The sequence below is a fragment of the Vanacampus margaritifer genome, chromosome 14 (genome assembly GCF_051991255.1).
Source record: "Vanacampus margaritifer isolate UIUO_Vmar chromosome 14, RoL_Vmar_1.0, whole genome shotgun sequence".
Taxonomy (NCBI): Eukaryota; Metazoa; Chordata; class Actinopteri; order Syngnathiformes; family Syngnathidae; genus Vanacampus; species Vanacampus margaritifer.
In genome coordinates this window covers 7,702,489-7,722,682 of record NC_135445.1, presented here as the reverse complement: position 1 = coordinate 7,722,682, position 20,194 = coordinate 7,702,489, and the positions used below count along the sequence as shown (strand labels likewise).

General features: G+C 36.6%; 1 protein-coding gene across 2 annotated transcripts in view; it reads left to right on the top strand.

The window, feature by feature from the left end:
• The window catches only part of LOC144063902 (5-hydroxytryptamine receptor 4), a 41,142-nt gene that overhangs the window by 13,218 nt on the left and 7,730 nt on the right, over nt 1-20,194 (top strand). For both annotated transcript variants that reach the window (XM_077585871.1, XM_077585872.1), the window contains 5 exons: nt 1,587-1,668; nt 2,013-2,186; nt 3,901-4,101; nt 4,192-4,345; nt 7,847-8,511. In XM_077585871.1, coding sequence (XP_077441997.1) covers nt 1,646-1,668; nt 2,013-2,186; nt 3,901-4,101; nt 4,192-4,345; nt 7,847-8,511 — 1,217 coding nt within the window. In that variant the 5' untranslated portion in view covers nt 1,587-1,645. The remainder of the gene's footprint in view (nt 1-1,586; nt 1,669-2,012; nt 2,187-3,900; nt 4,102-4,191; nt 4,346-7,846; nt 8,512-20,194) is intronic.

The window sequence follows — 20,194 nt, the reverse complement described above, 5'->3', positions numbered from 1 at the left end:
ACAAAAAAATCGGTTTGCTGCGTACTTTAATTTTATGCTCGTGATTAGCTTCACATTGGGTACATTAAGTGGCGAAAACGTTCCGCAACCCTAATGTTAATTGTCTTGTCATATTACGCAATTTTCTTTACATTTTTCTAATGGCACGGAGGGCCAGATCTGACTTATGGGCGTTGAGAACACAACTTAATACAGTTCGTTCAAAGTAGCGAGCATACTGAGAAGTATAATCCGTTAAAATTTAATGGAGTACATTACACAGTAGGAGCCTATAACAAGGCCCCCCCAAAAAAAAAAAAAAAAGCTGGATAAAGTGAATAATGAAAGTGACACCTTAAAGTCTTGGAGTGTAACACGTCACAGGCAGAGGAGGATGGTGATGTGACAATAGAGTAAATGATGTGCTATCTGTTGGAAGTGGGTATTGACAGGATCGCCGTCTGTCACTTTGAGGGCATTTTGTTGACACTTGACTCTGATAACACCTCACAGGGATCATAAAAAAAAAAGACACAGATGAAGTCATAATAGGTGCTTAAAAGGCGATAAGCCGTTTGAAAAACCCTTTGCTGTTACTCAAGAATTAAAATGGCGCACAATGCCAAAATTCAATTTTGGAATAAAGTCCGAACGGGGACACGAATATCTACAAATGACTTTATTAAGGGTGCGTAAGATCTGCTTCTCTTGTTCTGTGACTGTGAGTGTCTGCTGCGTGTTTCCAAGCGGTTCACGTTTTACTACTTCCTCATTCTCTGCCGAAGGTGTAACCTATTTTGTCAACAGAAGACGAGATGGCAACAGACGAGGAAACGCTGAAACGAAACTTGTCTGTTGGTTTAGTAGACTGAAACGGGATTATTTGGGCCCAAGTTTGTAGATTGGGTGAGAGTCAAACAAGTACACTCTGATAATGAAGGATTATATTAATAAAGAATACCAGCAAATTGGCAGACCGCATTAAGTGCAGTGGGAAAAATTTTTGATTTTTACAAGTGATTTTGGGGAAGCGTTAATGGATGTGTGTTATTCACGTTATTTGATGGTATTCAGTTGGTAATGTAATGAATTAACCCTGGAGAACCCAAGAACCCTTTTCTTCTTTGGAAAATTATGAATTATACATTAAATGACTGCTATAAGTTCACTGAACACCAAAATATATGTTTTTTTCAATGTTTTTTTCAATGTATTCCCTATTTTATGATTAGGGCCAAATTTGACCCTTTGGGATTTAGGGGTATCGTTTCGAAAAATCTGAATACCAAAAACTGTCAGTAAACTATTTAGAATTTAAGAAAATAATCAATCAACTACACAGCTTTATTGAACAATATAATTTTTTAGTTTTATTTGTTGTATTTTAGCCATCTTGTCACCACCACTCTGGCTCATGTAAGTGCAATATTCGTCCACTAGATGGCCCCATGCAGGGGTCAGAAGTGGCACTCTGGACTTTTGAAGTTAAATTTGTAAGAAAAAAAAAAAGGTCTCTGTTATTTGAGTAGCAGAATTTATAGGGGCCAAATTTGACCCCGTGGGTTCTCCAGGGTTAATACAGTATGCAATACATATTGTTTTGGCAGGTCAGGAGCATGGGGTGAAGAGGAGTCTCCTCAGCTGACCTCTAGGCAGATGACCAGTGATGGCCACAGCATCACCTCCACTGTAAGCGCCGAACCCCCCCCCAAAAAAATAATAATAATCTCATCTGTAATTCCTTCTTTAAGTCTTTAAGGATACATTATGAAAATTTCACTTTTTGAGAGGCACTATTACGCAGAAAAACACATCCCTCACTTTTATTTTGCCCCCCAAAAAACTGCTACAAGGTCAAAGTTTAACTCCTCGACCAAACTTTTAATTCCCGTTATTACATTAAGAAAGAAGAAAGAAAAGAAAAAAGCACAGAAACAAAAAAAAAGCCAATTTGGATTGAGAAGAGAATCAACATACTGTTTGTTGAAATACAAAATTCGAGCTCAACTTTTGGTTGATTTTGTTTTTGGCAGTTTGAAGGACGGTGTGATAAATACAGAACATCAACAACCGGAACAAGAGCATCAGGAGTTTCTGAGGTCGCTGGAGAACATCCTGCTCGCCATTACGCTTTCCGTCATTATCATCATGACGGTGTTTGGTAACCTGCTGGTCATGGTGGCGCTTTGCAAGGATCGGCATCTACGGTGAGACTTTTTTTTACATGATTTTTTGTCTGTTTTAATGGTTTGACAACTGGTACGTATTTTTTTTGAAAACAACACACTTAAGCCTCCAATTGGAGAGGAGCTAGCGAAGTGATATAGTGATATTTTGGCGGACTTATTTACAAGTAACGACTGCATGATTGATTAACTCATCGAGGTTCCTGCCAAGTCATTCGTTTTTCTCTGCGCCTCCTTCTTACAATGAGCAAAGTCAGGGTTTTCTTTTGCAGCAATGAAAGATACATCTTGTCCAAGTGTGGTCTAAGGAGTGGTAAAATCTCTGTTTGTACTTCCTGGTAGGTTGCTACGTTGGCACTTCCAAATATGGGCACGCTGGTAACCAATTTTTGCCTTGCCGCAAGACTCTTTCACACTAAAGAAGTGCAGTGTGAAAAGGGTTTTATTGTTCTGAACCAGTGTTGTTATGGTTTTGGAACTTTCATTTTAGTTAGTTTTTATTTCGTTTTGAATTTTGTTTTCAGGGCGGTTATGTTAGTTTTTATTCGTTTTAGTTATTTAAAAATGCTTAGTTTTAGTTTAGTTTGTTAGTTTCAGTATTAGTTTTTTTATGTTTTACTTGTGCGCAATATTTAATAAACACCATGGTAAAATAAAAAAAGTAACGTATGTCTTACGTTTGGGTTGCATTTCGGCTGAGTTAAATGAAAAAGCAAGCATGCCGAGCCATTAGAGCCAAAAGTCAAGCATGCAAAATTGTTGTCTAGGAGTGACGTCATTTGAAGGTGCTTTTTTTTTTTGACACACTTAAATTCAAACATCTATATTCCGGTTAATATCAACATAAATATATTATAATTAAATATTGAAATTACATTTAAAGGCTGATGTATTAAATTAATTACCAATGATTAACTCATTCACTGCCATTGACGGCTATAGACGTCAAAAATTCATTTGAACTATTTCTATTAGTTTTACATTTTTCCACTTGCATTAATAAGAGTATGAAAACTTAAAAAAGAAAATGATTGTACATTTAGAACAGATATAAAATTTGTGATTAATCGTGAGTTAATTATTGAAGTCATGTGATTAATTACAATTTAAAAAATTAATCACCTGACGCGATTTAAAAAAGAAAGAAAAGATTATTAAAAATTAGGGGCATCAGGCGATTAAAATTAATAATTGTAATTAATCGCATGACTTCACTAGTTAACTCACGATTAATCACAATTTTTTATATCTGTTCTCAATGTACAATAAAAAAAAAGTTTTTAACACTCTTGTTAACAAAAGTGGAAAAAAATGTTAAACTAATAGAAATAGTTCATATGAATTTTTGACGTCTATAGCCGTCAATGGCAGTGAATGAGTTAAAATTGATATTTTTGCTATAATTATACAGTTAGTTTTAGTTTTTTTTAAAAAGCATTTTCGTTTATATTTTTATTTTGTTAACACAAATGTCTTTTGAATTAGTCTTAGTCATTTCATTCGTTTTTGTTCGCTAAAACAACTTTGTTCTGAACATCTTCTGAAAATGACCAATCCTAATGACCAATTGCACTTGTTTACGTAAAAAGTAGATCTGACAGTGAACAGTTAGCTGAATCTATTTCTGTGTTGGGTCTTTCATGTTTGATAAAAATAATAATAATAAAATTGATGTACAAGATCTCGTAACTCAATACATATACTTTTGTTTTTCCTCTCCCTCGTCATATGTCAGGAAGAAAAAGACCAACTACTTCATTGTGTCGCTGGCCTTTGCTGACTTGCTGGTGGCGCTGGTGGTGATGCCCTTTGCCGCCATCGAGCTGACCACCGGCGTGTGGAAATACGGCGAGATTTTCTGCCTCGTGCGGACGTCGCTGGATGTCCTCCTGACCACTGCATCCATCTTGCATCTGTGCTGCATTGCACTGGACAGGTCTGTGTTTATTTGTGCGCTTTTGTGTGTCAACTAATGGGAAAAAAAAAAAAGAGTCCGCTGACATTTGGTCTGCACGCGTGTTTTCAGGTATTACGCAATCTGCTGCCAGCCTCTTGTGTACCGACACAAGATGACCCCTCTGCGAGTGGCGGTGATGCTCGGTGGCTGCTGGCTGATCCCCACCTTCATTTCCTTCCTACCCATCATGCAAAGCTGGAACGCCATTGGCATCGAGGATATAGTAAGTCCGCGCTCACTTGGCACGGTCGCAGAGGACGAGGTAATCAATTCACAGAGAGAAAGAAAGAAAAAAAAAAAGCATCCGAATCCAAGGTCAACTAAATATATAGCGGTGAAGAGTCAGTATATCCTCCTTAAAGAGGAAGATGTTCTTTGGGCGAGGGCAAACGGAACATAAAGCTCCGCAGCCTCATATTACGTGTTTGTAATAACATTTTCAATCCCTCCGCCGATGACAAAGTAATGCGGTGATCACAAAACAATTTTGTCCTCAGCGGAGGCTGACTGGCTGCGAGCAATGACAGCACTTGAGCGGACATTTTCTGCTGGTCGGCCTGTGTTTTGCGGCCAGGTTATTTCAGAGCTACCTTGAAATAAGCCGCACAAATCCCAGGGGGGAGGGCAGAGATGGACTTATTCATTCAGCCAGGTTTAATGAAATACGCATCTCTTTGCTTTTTTCCCGAAGCCACGGGCTGCTGCCAAACGACATGTGTCAGGAATTAGGTCAGACATACGATGAATGGCATTAGCGTTTCGAATTCAATTTTTTTCAAGAAAATACGTATTAACATGACCTTTTGAATAAGCAAAAAATTGTTCATTTCATAATGGAAACAGACCCAAGCTATACTGGGGGCCATTAAAAAGCATTTAAAGTCATGAAATTGATTTTGCTCAAATTGAGGCCTGAAATGGCATTAAAAAACATTTGAGTATGATTTCAAGAGGCATTAAAAATTGAAATACAATTGATGTACCGTAAAAGCATTGTTGTTCATGCCTTTTTTTCTTCTTTTTTTTTTTTACATACAACCTTGTACAAAGGAGTCACTATAATGCAATTTAGCAACAATAAATGTAATTTAAAAAAATATTTACTTGTGTGGACTGATGACTAGCTGTAATTTACAATGAACAAAATGTCCACAAGTTGCTTCATGTTCCAAACACCAATTGCGCTGATTTTGAAAAAAAAAAAACAACATGTTCCTGTCGCCAACATCCAACATGAAACACTAATCCCACCTAGTGGCATAAAATTACCTCAACACAATTGTATGACTACATGATTTAGTAGCTCTTTTAACTTCAAACAATTGACTCATTCCAGCCATTTTCACTGAAGCAACCCCCTTCCCTCCCTGCTGTTTTACTGGATTTTGACAGATTTTTCAAGGAACATACCAAAAGAAAGATTAGTCTCTTCTTTCATCTGGAAAAAAAAAGTATATTTCTCTGTTTCCATTTTGCATCAATTAGCATTAGAATATAGCTAAGTTTCATCATTATTCACAAATCTGTTTAAAACTGTGGGGAAAACAGCTCTTTGCAACATGGTCCTGGTTGATCTCTTATACTCTGCTGCCACCTGCTGGCCATTTTTGTAATTACTACCATTGCTTCACCCGTTCTCTACAGTTCAGAGGCTGCATCAAAGCAGATGTTAAAAAAAACATTTTAAAAAACATGTTATCACGTGAAAGGAAAACGCCAGGATTCAACCACCTCACTACTGGATATAAATTGCAAAGTAGCGTGCCATGGAGAGGTCCAATTTCATAATCCATCAGAACCAAAGCCCCACAGTACCTCACCACACGCTGAGATTTATAGGTGGCAAAATTCACTTTTTGGCTTGAGCGCACCTGCAGAATGTAAAAGATGTGCAGACGTTTCACCTTTACTTTCCGAGGACACGCTGTACCTCGGCGAGCCATGTAGCAAAGATCATAACAAACCTTTTTTGGGTACGATGCCGGGTTTCAAAAGGGCGGAAAATTTCCACTTAATTTCTGCAAACGTTCCGGAAACAGTCAATGTCCAGTTTAGCAAGGGGGGATTTTGGGAAATATTCCAAGTTGGACGCTTTCCATGTAATTGATAAAGAACACAATGAAATTAAACAAATGTATCTATCAATCCAAATGTTGTTGTTATAAGCAAATACATACGTTGACTTGAGCTTACTTTATTTGTCAGTTTAACTCATTGCATGGTGTGCTGCAGTAAGTACTGAACTAGGTTTTTTTTATCACCCAAATGTGTACTGAACATAAAATGCTAAACGCTTTATTACCTTCATCTTTTATTCATAGTTACTGATGGGTTAGCGGTTCACTCTCCTCTCTTCCATTCAAGCTGCATGAGCTCATTCATGGTGTGAATGTGAAAGTGAATGTGCCTTGTGATTGTCTAGCAACCACGGTGCAGGTCCAGGGTGTAATGTTCCGTTCACCCAAAGTCAGCTGGGATAGGCTACGGCTCCATGCGCACCCTAAATGGGATAAGCTGTGTAGAGACTGCATGGATGGTTGGCAGTGTCGGCCTGTGCATACGTTAGCTGTTTTATACCGCCTCTGTTATGTTGAAATGATAGAAAACATCAATACGATGCAAAAATGCACTGTAATAGAATGCAACTTTACCACATACTCATCTAAAACATGACAAAACAAAATGTAAACAAAGACCAGAGGTGGCCAATCCAGGTCCAGAAAGTAAAAACCCTTCCACAGTTTGGCTTTAGCCCCAGCTGCTAGCTAGATAGCTCCCATGTTGCTCGTTTACCTGCTTGCTAGCTAGGTAGCTAGCATCAGGGGCTAAAGCCAAATTGTAGCAGGGTTTTTACTTTCAGGTGCTAGCTAGCTAGCTCCCTAGCTAGCTCACATGGTGCTCATTCACCTGCCAATTGATCGCATGACTTCAATACTTAACTCACAATTAATAGCAAATTTTATATCTGTTCGAAATGTACAATAAAATGTACAATAAAATATTTTTTCCAAGTTTTAATTTAACTCATTCACTGCCATGGACGGCTATAGACGTAAAAAAAAATCATTGAACTATTTCTATTAGCTTTAACATTTTTTTTCACCTTTGTTAACAGCAGTATAAAAAAAAGTTTTTTTTTTCATGCAATTAATTACAATTAAAAAAAATTATCGCCTGACGCCCCTAATTTTTAATAATCTTTTCTTTTCTTTAAAAATAAATAAATAAATAAATAAATAATGTCTATTTTTTCATACTGTTCTTAACAAAAGTGGGGGGGAATGTTAAACTAATAGAAATAGTTAAAATGAATTTTTGACGTTTATAGGCATCAATGGCAGTGAATGATTTAATTTAAATTAAAACTTTAAAAAAACATATATTATTGTACATTTTATTGTGCATTTTATTGTAAATGTACAATAAAAATATTTTTTTCTAAGTTTTAATTTAAATTTAAAACTTTGAAAAAAAGCAAATTGGAGTTCTGATTAAGGAAATAGTCCCATTGCTAATATTTTGAAGCTTTGTTGACTTATTCAGCCCTGAGCAGATTACATTGACATGGAAGCAATTAGTGGCTGAAATCCGATGAAATGAAAAAAATCAAACATCCACACATACGTACCGGAAGCCCACTACTGCTTGATGCATAGACATGCTGAAACTACAATATTTTTGAAGCTATGATAAGTTAAAGTGAATGTTTCGCTGTGTGTCCCAGATAGAAGAAAGACGAAGCTCACCCGGTGGCTCCAACGAGACGAGCTGCGTGTTTCTGGTCAATCGTCCGTACGCGCTCATCTGCTCCACGGTGGCCTTCTACGTGCCGCTGGCCCTGATGGTCCTGGCCTACCAACGCATCTACGTGACCGCCATGAGCCACGTGCGGCAGATCGAGACCCTTCAACGCGCCGGCTCCGCTCCGGCCGCCGGCACCACGTCCCCCATCGTCACTGCGAGGTCATCCACCTGCTCGGACCCGGCGGACCACTACCACCTCGGGACAGACGGGGACTTGTTCCCAGAGCCGGCCCCCGTTGCCAACAGCCGCATGCGTGTTGAGACGAAGGCGGCAAAGACGCTGGCGGTCATCATGGGATGTTTTTGCCTGTGCTGGGCGCCGTTTTTCATCACTAATGTGGTGGACCCCTTTATTCACTACTCTGTGCCCTGGCAGTTATGGACGGCGTGGCTGTGGCTGGGCTACATTAACTCTGGCCTTAATCCCTTTTTGTATGCCTTCTTGAACCGAGCTTTTCGGAGGGCCTTTCTGGTGATCCTTTGTTGTGGGGACGAGCGCTTTGCGCGGCAGGGGAGCTTCTCCTACGGACCGACCCACAGAGTGTGCTCGCCGACATCCGTCAACGGGACGTCAATGGCACTGAGGTAAAAGACACCAGTTTCTTTTCATGCTTGACTTATTGCGTTTTGTCAGTCACTCAGGCTGACAAATGCAGATACCACCCAAAATAATGACATCATTTTCAAGATCAATCTAGATATCCCAATATAGCAATTTGGGATTTTTATTTCTAATTTCTACAAGTAGTTCCTGATCATAAAACGGCCACAAGAGGGCACCATCGCGAATTAAATGAGGTTGTGTATCGACTCAATACCGTTATCTGTTACCGGTATTCACCAAGGGTGTCAGGCAATTGAAAATTTTAAACGTAATTGATCACAAGACTTCAAAACTTAACTCACAATTAATCGCAAATGTTCTATCTGTTCGAAATATACAATAAACTGTACAACAAAATATTTTTTCTAAGTTTTAATTTAATTTAAATTAAAACTTAGAAAAACATATTTTTGTACATTTTATCGTATATTTTTTATTTATTTTTTTGTTTTAACCTAAATTAAAACTTAGAAAAACATATATTAACTCTTTGACTGCCAAAAAGGTTAAATAACGTTTAGTAAAATCCTATGGAGGAGTGCCAAAGACGTTAAAATACGTTTTTTTTCAAAACAGAGGTGAAACTAACCATTTTCTATTGTTGATTACTGAAAAATGGAATAAGGTAGAAACAACCTTTTTTTTCTGATGAAAGATGAGAGTCCAATCTTTCATTTGGTAGTATGTGTGTTTCCATAGCCCAAACACATAATTTTCTGTGGACCCTGAAATATCAGTCAAAAATGCTTAAATCGGCTGGCACCCACGGCATCCCTTTTCTGAAAACGTCTGTTAGTCAAAGAGTTATTGTACATTTTATTGTACATTTACAATAAAATGCACAATAAAATATTTTTTCTAAGTTTTTTTAATTTAAATTAAAAACTTAGAAAAAAAATCATACTCTTGTTAACATAAAAGTAGGAAAAAATGTTAAACTAATAGAAATATGGCTGCATCTTTTAGTCATTGATACAGTAATTTCATAATAATTCATAAAATTGAGTTAAAATAAAAAAAATGTATTATACAGTAACAAAAAATGAGTGTGATATTGATTTGTGTTTAGGTCATTTTTCTGCCACTAGATGTCATGCATTTGTAAGACGTTGGTTTTCATTTAAAGAGCTATCTAATCTTTAACATGAAGTAACTTGTGAAATTCTGCAGATTTTATTAAATTGTGAATTACAACTTGACCTTAGTCTCCACAAATACTTGCATTATTATAAAATTTATTACTGCTAAATTTTGATGTGGACGTGTCTGCTGCGTTGCAATTAGAATTCCCCCAGTACAAGATTTCCAAGTAAGTATTCTCTTCTCAACTGTAGACTCTGCATTTATATTTGTTTGAATTGTCTAGTGGCCCAAAGACGTGTATTTTTGTTTGAACTTCCAAGTAAATGATGTCATTCGGAATGCATGAAAACGACACAATGACAGTTCAAATAGATTTACTGTATGTTTTCATTTGTTGTGCTTACAAAAAGCCACTGGCCGAGATGGTGCACTTTTTCATTTTTTTTTAAATTTCTCTTTAAGACAAAATGACACGAGTAAGCTTGAGGTAGATTCAGTGAGCCAGTCGGAAACACATTTGTTATCCAACAAAGATATAGTGGGACACTAAAAATGCCACAACATGAATATACAGTACGTGCTAAACATTAACAACACGTCTGTTTATAACATAATGCCTTCAAATAAACATTGATGGTGTCAGTGTGTTGATACATGCAAACACTGCACACAAATCTGAACAGTAACATTAGCTTTGTCGCTAACGCTAAAATAGCATGACAGGTGTTCTGGCTAGTCCACCTTGTGTTAGACCACTGAAACCATGGCAACAATAGAGATGCTATTGTACCTTCTAATTACATCGCTCTTTCTATTAATAAGATATGATTTATATGCATTAGAATATTTCACCCTTTGGACAACATTTAGGAGAGGATAGATTACATTTTTCATCAGAATAGTGACCATAAACACTGCTCTTTCGCAGCGCGGAGTTATTGTGGATGTTAGCGGCCATGACTCAGTTGACAGCTGTGTTTGCGTTCCCTTCTTCAAGTGGAGAGGATGATGGAGGAGGCGAGCCGCTTGCGTCTGGATTGTTTAACTTGAACACAGACACTCGACCGACGCGGACGAAACAAAAGCAATTGCATGCACACTTGCACATTCCTCAAGAAGGAAAATGCTCATAGCTGATATGTATGAGCGCAAATATTATATTTGAATGAACGCCTGACTTGGGCTTGATTAAGGATGTTGTTGTGAGTCCACAAATCGCAACCTTATTTTACTTATATTATATTATATTATACTATATTATATTATATTATACATTGAGGCAAAAGTGTTCTTTTGTCACCATAAATGTTCATTTTAAGTCCTAAGTAAGATTACCATTAACATCAGCCTAACTTAAATAAAACACATAGGCAAGCTAGTGGATATTAGCATTGCTAACTTGGAACAAAACATGGTAGCTTGTTGCCTAAAAGTTGTTTTACTTCCTTTCTTACCTACTTTTGAAAGCCCACTTTTTTATGATAATCTGCTAAATGTCCATTTTAAGTGCTAATTAACATTACCATTATCATTAGCCTAACATGAGTCCTCTAGCTTAATGCTAACATACAGTACAATGAGAAACACAATAGACAAGCTAGTGGATATTAGCATTGCTAGGTTGTAACAAAACACGGGAGCTTCTTGTTGCCTCAAAGTTGCTTTACTTCTTTTCTTTCAAATATTTTTATTGAGACGAAACACGTCAGTAAAACAGACTCTACAACAGGCATTGCGTCTCATTTTCCAAACATAACATCAGCTACACAATCCAAACAACAAAAATAACCATCAACTGTAATAACATAAGACAGAATGAAATAAAATGGAATAGTTTGATGAGAAGAATGTAGCTAAATAAACAGATAAATAAAATAACAAATTGAAATGAACTTAAAATTGTAATATTATACATTTAATACCAATACAAAAATAAATAAATTGATGCAGTTATTACAATGAAGTGTTATGCCACCGAATAATACAACCTTGAGACACTCTACATTCAAGTCAACTGTATTAATAGAGCACTTAAATTTAAAAAAAAAAAAAAAAAAAAAAAAACAGCAGCTGTATATAATAGGATAGTGTAAAAAAAAAAAAAAAAAAAAAGTATGAAGCAGATAGAATGAAATTAGATTTGTGAAAAATAAAAACAACCAAGCATTAATGATAATGACCATCTCCTTTCTTCCTTCTTTTTAAAAAACATTTCCCAGGTGTAAAATATAAATCTGACGTTATTCGATCAAAATACACCAAAAAGAATTACAGCATACTTAAATTAATATCCCCCTGTCACATTGTGGTAATCACGCCGTTTTTAGCGGCTGATCTGTCACATGCAAATGCCGAGTACAGCTTTCGTTACCAGGACGACAGGTGGCAGAGCTACTGTCGGTCATTGCGATGGAGCCTCAGTGTTGCCAACAGAGCTTTAACTTGTTATTGTTTGTTGCTAAATTTAGGAGGAGGAGATGATGTTCACCCTTCTGCGTCCAGACTGAAAATACGGGCGCACGTTCAAAGCCTCCTTTGGATAATTAGAGTTTTCATCATTTGACCTCTTTAATCATTACCGTCATATGTGTAACAGAAGAGGCTATGCTAATGCTACTAGTGCAAACTAGATTGGCACTGATGATGTTGAAGCTGACGAGAACAGCTGCCTGATTTTGGAACAAATGATTAAAATTACACTTTAGAATATTATATTAGTGGTATTACTGCTTAAGGGTCATCTTAACGACATTAAGGCCACAGGGCACAGCAAAATTCGTTGTTCGTCTTCACAGAATAATTTGTGCAATGTGTACAATTAAGTTAAAGAAATGGCTCATGTTTTTTTGTGTCTAACTTAATCATTTTCTATTATGGCCATTTGCGTTATATGAATGCTGAAAGGAAGGAATTAAAACCCGCCTGATCCATCAGTTTTGTTTAACGACATAACATAGACTCATATGTTCAACTGAGTGTTCAGTCATTTAGCAGTTGTGTGCTGAACTATAGCAGGGGTCTGCAACCTGCGGCTCTGGACGCTCCTTAGTCCCTCACCTGTGGCTCTGTGTCTATTAATTTAATAAAAATTAAAATAATTTTTTTTTTAGAAATTAACTTTTTATAACAGTTTTTTTTAGATTAAATATTCTTCTTATGAACTGATTAAATAAAAGATAAATAAATATTCAAAAAATGTCAGAGTCCAAATTTTTAAGTTGCTGTAAAAAGAGAGGTGTAAGGTAGATGAAAAATGGGGCAAAATTTAGAAATGAACTTTTTTAACATATTTTTTCAGATAAAATATTGTTCAAATTAAATTAATGATTAAATGAAAAACGAATAATTAAAAAAAAAAATTAAATGTCATTGTCCAAATTTTTAAGTTGCCGTGAAAGGTAGATGGGAAAAAAAATGTTGAAATTAACTTTTTTTTAACATATTTTTTTAAAGATGAAATATTGTTCAAATCAATTAATGATTAATTAAAAAACTAATAATTAAAAAAATATATATTTTTAATGTGAGAGTCCAAATTTTTAAGTTGCTGTAAAAAGAGATGTGAGAGGTAGATGAAAAAATGGGGGGACATTTAGAAATGACCTTTTTCAGATAAAATACTGTTTTAATGAATTAATGATTAAATTAAAAACAAATAATTAAATGTAAAAAAAATGTCATCCCGAAAATTACTATAAAATGTCCACCAAATTGCCAAAAATGTCAGGAAATATTTTTATGTTCTAGCGTGGCACCAATAAGACTAACATAAACACACGTTCAAATGTTTTGTGGCTCCAGACAAATTTTTGCTTATTTAATGCTTCAAATAGATGGTAATTACGTGTAACTTTCAACAATAATTGTATTTAACAAGGCCATATTTGTTATACGTGGAGTTAATGATAAATAAATGTAAGACGACTTCTCCTAATGGCTTAAATGTTTAAATTTGCTTCATACATCGTAGTAACCTAGTTGAATCTGCCCTTGGGTGCTGTGTGTCATCTCTCGGGTTCTCAAGAGTCGTAACGTGCGAGGCCGAACTCCACAATAAAAGCACAGGTTAAACAAGGATGATAGGTGCGCTATAAAAAGGTATTTGAAAGTTTAAACACGTAATGTTAAGCCAAAAAAGGCGAAAGCGTTCTCCCATGTGTGTGTCACTTTTCTGCTTGGAAACATAACAAACTACAACTCAGTGTGTCAAAGTCTTCCTGTGACACTAAATCTGCTTCGTTGGCTTCCATCCTGAATTTACCTTTTGCCTCGTAGTGACATCATCGCCCACGTACTTGGACTTCCTGTCTTCTGTTTAATGGGGACTCGGTAGGATCAGAATCAGATTGGAAACAGATCTCATTGCAATAGAAGGGACAAAAGTCAGCTGGTGTGATATGATGACATCACATTAGATAACATTTTGCAACTAAAAATGAGGATAAAACGCGCATCCTTGGATTTGACCAATTCCACGCCACTTACCCCGATTTGGGTCTTGTGGCCGTGTAACTGACGGAGAAGCGGTTAACCTCTGGTGTTTTGTGGAGCGCAGTCGCTTGGATAAAACACACAGGCCGCTCTAGTGTAAACGTTGCAGTCACTGATTTATTATGAGACATGTAGAATTTATTGTTGTTTGATTGAAACCAAAATCCTCCAGCTGATCCACTGTAAATCTCGTTACCTCGCTCACTCTTGCTCATATTTCGTCATCTTTTTCCTCCTTCTGTTGAAATATTCTGAAAATGTTGCGTCTATAATTAGTTGGGAGAGCGAGGATCAAAATTTTTTGGGGCTTTATATGTTGCAGTAATATAGTAATTGAAAAAAAAAAAATTTTATTTTACTCAGGAGCAGCACTGAGGAAAAGTGGTCAACAAATCTGCCGCACAGGTTTTGAGATTCTGGGTTCAAGTTTGTACCACCATACTTGCTTAAGTTTCCATTTTCCTCCCACATTCCAAAACCAAATAGGGCTGGCTCTGTTTCATTGAAAGTGGTTGGACGAATATGCGCAATATGAATTCATATGACGGAACGAATGGTGTTCCACAGGGTTCAATTCTGGGGCCTCTGCTGTTTTCTGAATTCCAGGTGAAAAGAGCCAGATTCTACACCTGTGTCTTGAATTTGAATAAAATCACATTTTATTCCTAAATAAAGAAGGCTTCGGTGAATGCGCATAGAAAACTATCAGGGTTCGATCCACCACACTGCAAAAACTGAAATCTTAAGTAAGATATCATCTCTTAAACATAACATCAATTTGCTTATTTTGCTTTGACAAGTTATTTTTACTTAAAATAAAAATGGGACCCGTTACCTCCCCCCTTGACACTAAAGTAAAGTAATCCTTTTCTAATTTTACCATATTTTTTTTCTTAAATTTTCTACTGTATTTTTTGCAGTGCAACTAGTCTATAGAAGTGTAGATTCCACTCCCACCCCCCACTAAGCTTAACGTTCACCACCCAATAAAACTGAGCTGAGCAGTTTCAATATGTTCAGATCAGAATGAACTTCTCGTTATCTCTCTGGAGTCTCATGATTAATTACATCTAAGCTACAGCCCTTGTGAACGCAGCCTCAGGACTTTCGCCTCAGCTGACCGATGGCCCGAGAGATACACTGCCGAAAACAACACGCGGCGCTAAAATAAATCCTAACTTCATTTCAGCCTGTTGAAACTCTGCTGGTTGCATCACATCTCTTGCCAGGCTCCTGACGGGGGCTCAGAGGGTTTGCGCTATCGCACTTTCCCATCGTTGGGAGAGCGGCTGGAATTACCGACGCCGCTACCCCGCTCGTCTCTCGCAGATAATCTCATTAAGAACACAAGTGGGATGAGCAGAGAAAAATGTGCGACCAATTTCAACACACAATGTTTGATGTCTGTACAATTGGAGACAAAATAAATGCTGGGGAGGGCCACAAGTTTTTCATCAGTGCTAATGGAGGCTCCACATAGGACCACATACTTCCTGACTGGATGTATGACAAAAACGCTATTTTAGGTATGGACAAAATACGTGCAAAATATGTGCTTTTAATATGAAATTCTTGATAATACAATTTTCAACTTTCAAACAAATAACCTCGTACTATTATCCTACACCCCAGCGCAAATGACCATTCAAGGACCGCATAAAACTGCTGAACAAGAAACTAACATTAAGTGCAAGAACACATTTTGTACTTTTTCTTTTATTTATTTATTTTTTTTTACAAAAAATCAACTCGCTCAAAATTTTAGTATAATAATGTACTATTTTTGTCCTGCCTATCATTCCAAATTCACCCAAAAAAAATAAAAAATAATTAGGCTTACTCGCGTTGTGGTGTAGGGTGCCATCTAGTGGTAAATGGTGATATTACAACTTAAAACTCGTCAACCCCAGCACATTTGAAGTTGGGCAAAACCGTAATTTGCATGTTTGTAGATTTCAATAATTTTTTCCATACTTTGGATTTTTCCTGAATAATTTTCCAGAGTAATTCCCCTTTTTAAGGTAATAATATATTGAATGGTATTAACTTTTTTTTTTATTAAGATTTTCTTGTGTATTTCTAAAAACATTAATTAAAAGTAGCTTCTTTTTTTTTCTTTTTTCTTTTTTTTTTTTGTAGTTATTAAAGGTGCCGCCAGTTGTCCATTCCATCCTTGTGCTTGATCCCTTCTCTACTACTTTGGACCAACTTTTAAAAATCACAAATTTGTTAAAACCACATTTAGTAGTTTATCTCAATGTATATTTATGGCTCCATACCAAGTCAAAGTACTACCAAATTATGCCCCAAGAAATTATTTTTTAGTTCCTTTGTATATTGAGTTTTTTTTTTTTATATGGAGCAACAAACGGAACATCTTAACTTTCTTTGTGATAATAATGGCGGACAGCAGAAAAGGATCCACAATTTACCTGCAATGACATTTAGACTGTTTTCACATTTACTATTTTTTTCCTTGTATGTCAGTTGTAATGTGATTTTACTTTTATAGTCTTACCAACTGCAGTAAGTAAACATACCAAATGTGCAAAACTACAGCCAGCCTTTTTAACAACAAAACTCTTTTTGAGTACGCATTTTTTGGGGAAACGGAGCTTATTGCAACCTAAGCGATGAAAGTGGTACACGAGTTTCTATCCTGGCTGCTCTGGACAATATGGCGATAAAAAACGAAGTACATTGCTTTAATGTGAACACACTCCTCTCTGAAGCAATCATCTCCCCTTGGACAGTTGTAATTGTGTCTTCACAGTAAAGGGTAATGAAACAATTTATTTAGTTGAGACTGTTAGGAGTGCTCAAAAGCGTTAAAAGTTAAATGACCAGCAATCATCCTACAGTTCCCAATATGTGTGAGTGTGCATGTTTGTGCGGGTGTGTTTCTTGTTTTACTGTATCCCCAGGGACCTAAAATGTTGTATCCTAGATGCCTAAATGATGATTATTGGATTGAAAGTGAAGAATGAAAAAGCTCAGTTAATAACAAAAATGATTAAAAAAAATTGTATTGGATTTTACTTTAGTGATTTGAGCTTCTGTTGCATTGCGGGATGAAATCGCAGCTTTTGCTGGATCATCTGGTGACTTTTATTTTTATCATTTCTATCTTATTTATTTTGACCAAATCCATAGCCAATTGGCAAAAATGATTCTGTTGGATTTGGGTGTGTTTGTTTTGAAGGAAGCAAAAATATTGTGTTAGTGCTTCACTGGCCTCTCCTTGTATGCCAAACATGAACTTGACTCTGGTAGTGTGTTTAAGTGCCTTTTAAAATGTTTGGGTCTATTCCTGACAGGCAGCCACAGAAACAGCCATCCTTCAGTTTTCCATGGCACTTGTTCTCATTCGGTTCGCGGGTGAGCTGATACACCCCCAAAAAGTGCTGGGTTGTTTTCCTAACCCACTCATATGGGTAGATGTGGATTTTGAGCAGATAAGATTACTTTTACCCAAGTTGGGTTCATTATTTTTGACTCAGCAGATTGGGTTGAAGATTGGATTCAGTTAGAGTTTTATGTAATAAAGTTGAAGTAAATTTTCAATCAAATCAAACTTTATTTATAAAGCACCTTTCCTACACTAATATGACACTCAAGGTTGGAAATAAAATTAGTAACCCATTTCTTCGTACCTTTAACTTATTAGTATGGGTAGTTTTTACCCCTTATTGAATCAAGATGATCCAACGTGCTGGGTAAAATTCTCAACTCACTGCGCTGGGTATAAATAACCCAGCATTGGCTCTGTCTCTTTTGGACCCAGCGCTGGGTTAGCTATTTACTACAATTTGGGTTACCGGTACTTTTACCTCTGCAGTGTTAACAGCGTAGCAGCCATTCACAAGTTCCAGAAACAGTAATTACATAATTGACTCAGTTGGGTAAAAGATTAACCCAATTTAGGTCAAAATTGAATTGACTTGCTATGTGGATCAATTTGGCCCCACTTTCTGGGTTGTTATGTACAAAAAGACCAATTTTTTTTAAAGTTGGGTCAGATTGACCCAAATAGTAGGTCCGTTTTTGACACAAGTTAGGGGATTTTTGTCCCTGTTTTTAGAGGGTTCAAAATGCCTGCATGTTGTGCACTCTTAAAACTGCTCCAAAGCACTACTTTGACCCAATACAACCCCAAATTGGTCTGACACACTTCTTAGGTCAATTTGACCCAATACAGCCCAAAGTTGGGTCAAATTGGGCTAAATAGTGTGTCGGACCAATTTTTTTTTCAATTTGACCCAATGCAACCCAAAGTTGGGTCAAATTGGGCTAAATAGTGTGTCGTACGGATTTTTGTCAATTTGACCCAATACAACCCAAAGTTGGGTCAAATTGGGCTAAATAGTGTGTCGTACGAATTTTTGTCAAATTGACCCAATACAACACAAAGTTGGGTCAAAATGGGTGAAGTAGTCTGTCAGACCAGTTTTTGTTGATTTGACCCAATACAACCCAAAGTTGGGTCAAATTGGGCCAAGTAGTGTGTTAGCCCATTTTTTGTCAATTTGACCCAATAGACCCCAAAGTTAAGTCAAATTCGTTCTTCTTTTTTTTTTCTTCTTTTTTTTGACCCATTAGTTTTAAGGATAGACTATGCAGGAGAGTGTATGTTGATTTTAGAAAATGGCTGTATGGATGGGATTATAGTCGGTAGAAAAATATCAAAATTTAATTAAAATTCATTAATGTTGATTTAACTGGCCAGTCTGACATACTTGTCTTCCTCCATTGTGAAACAAGCTCTCAATCTCCATGGGTTTGTTATGGTACTCTTGGAGTTCCATGCACATATTTGATCAATTATGTGTAAGTGTAAAAGCTAACATTTCACCCTAAGGGTGTCCTGTCACGCAAAATAGTTTAAAACAATATGTGATGCCCTAATTAAAAAGTAAAGACATGTTTATGGTATAAAATGTCAAGAATATTTGCAGGCAAGATTCTTGTTGAATTGAATTATCCTGTTCCTGGGATTTAAAAGTTGAAACCAAAAGCTTGCAGTGGCCTAACCATGCAAGGAACCACAGTGTACTGGACTAGGGTAGATGAAATTAAAATGCAGCGGAGGCCAAGCGGGGTCACGTCTCATCCCAAATGTGATTAGCAGGTGTCACACCTCCTTTATTACTCACCTCAGTAGCAGCACACGGTGTGATCCATCTGTTCCAAGTTCTTGCCGTTTGCTTGTTGATTCACAAGCAGGCAAAGGCCTTTTTGCCCTCGGCCTTCTGCAGTTGGCGGAGCTTTGAGCCTTGACGGATTATCACTGTAATTTGTTCAAAACAGAATTATGGGAACCGTGCCCTAATGAAACTGTTGAGTGTGTCGTCTATTTGACTAATAAATGCCACACCTCAAGTGGTGTTACGTTTAGTACAAATGAATGGATTAGGAGTCTAAAAATGCATTGTAAGAAATGTATTGCTAGTGCGACAATATGTTTTCTGCACAGCATGTCAACCATCTTTTTGGATTGTCTTACTGCAGGACTTGCCTCTTAGTTTGAAATGAATCTCTACATAGTTAAAATAAAAATAAAAATCACTCAGGATGTTTGAAAATAGTCCACTTTCCAACTAATACAGCCCTGATGGTTTCCGAATGTCAGAACATTTTGGGTTATTTGATTCGGCTGAGTTATGGTGAAGCTTTCCAGATTGCAAAACGAAATACTGTATTTCCCTAAAGTCATTATCAAAGTTTTGTAAATAAAAACCTTCACAATCTTGGATATCGATTTTGAAGATCTGGCAAAATCTTTTGGAATGATGGAAAAAGCTGAAAGTTTTCATTAGAAATATCCAAATGGTAAATAACTTTTTTTAAATACAAAATTCTGTGGAAATGTTCCAAAAGAGGACCACAATGTTCTTTTTTTACACAACCATGACCAAATGACAACAGAACTTGACGGATTGCTTTAGTCCATAAATCAAATTCCATTTGATTGTTAAATAGTAAATCATTTATTTACAGAATCGGAAATGAGTGTTCAGAAGACTTGTTGCATTGCAATGATGAAGTTACTTCATTGAGAGTTCTTGCTTGAAAAGAAGCAAATATGACACA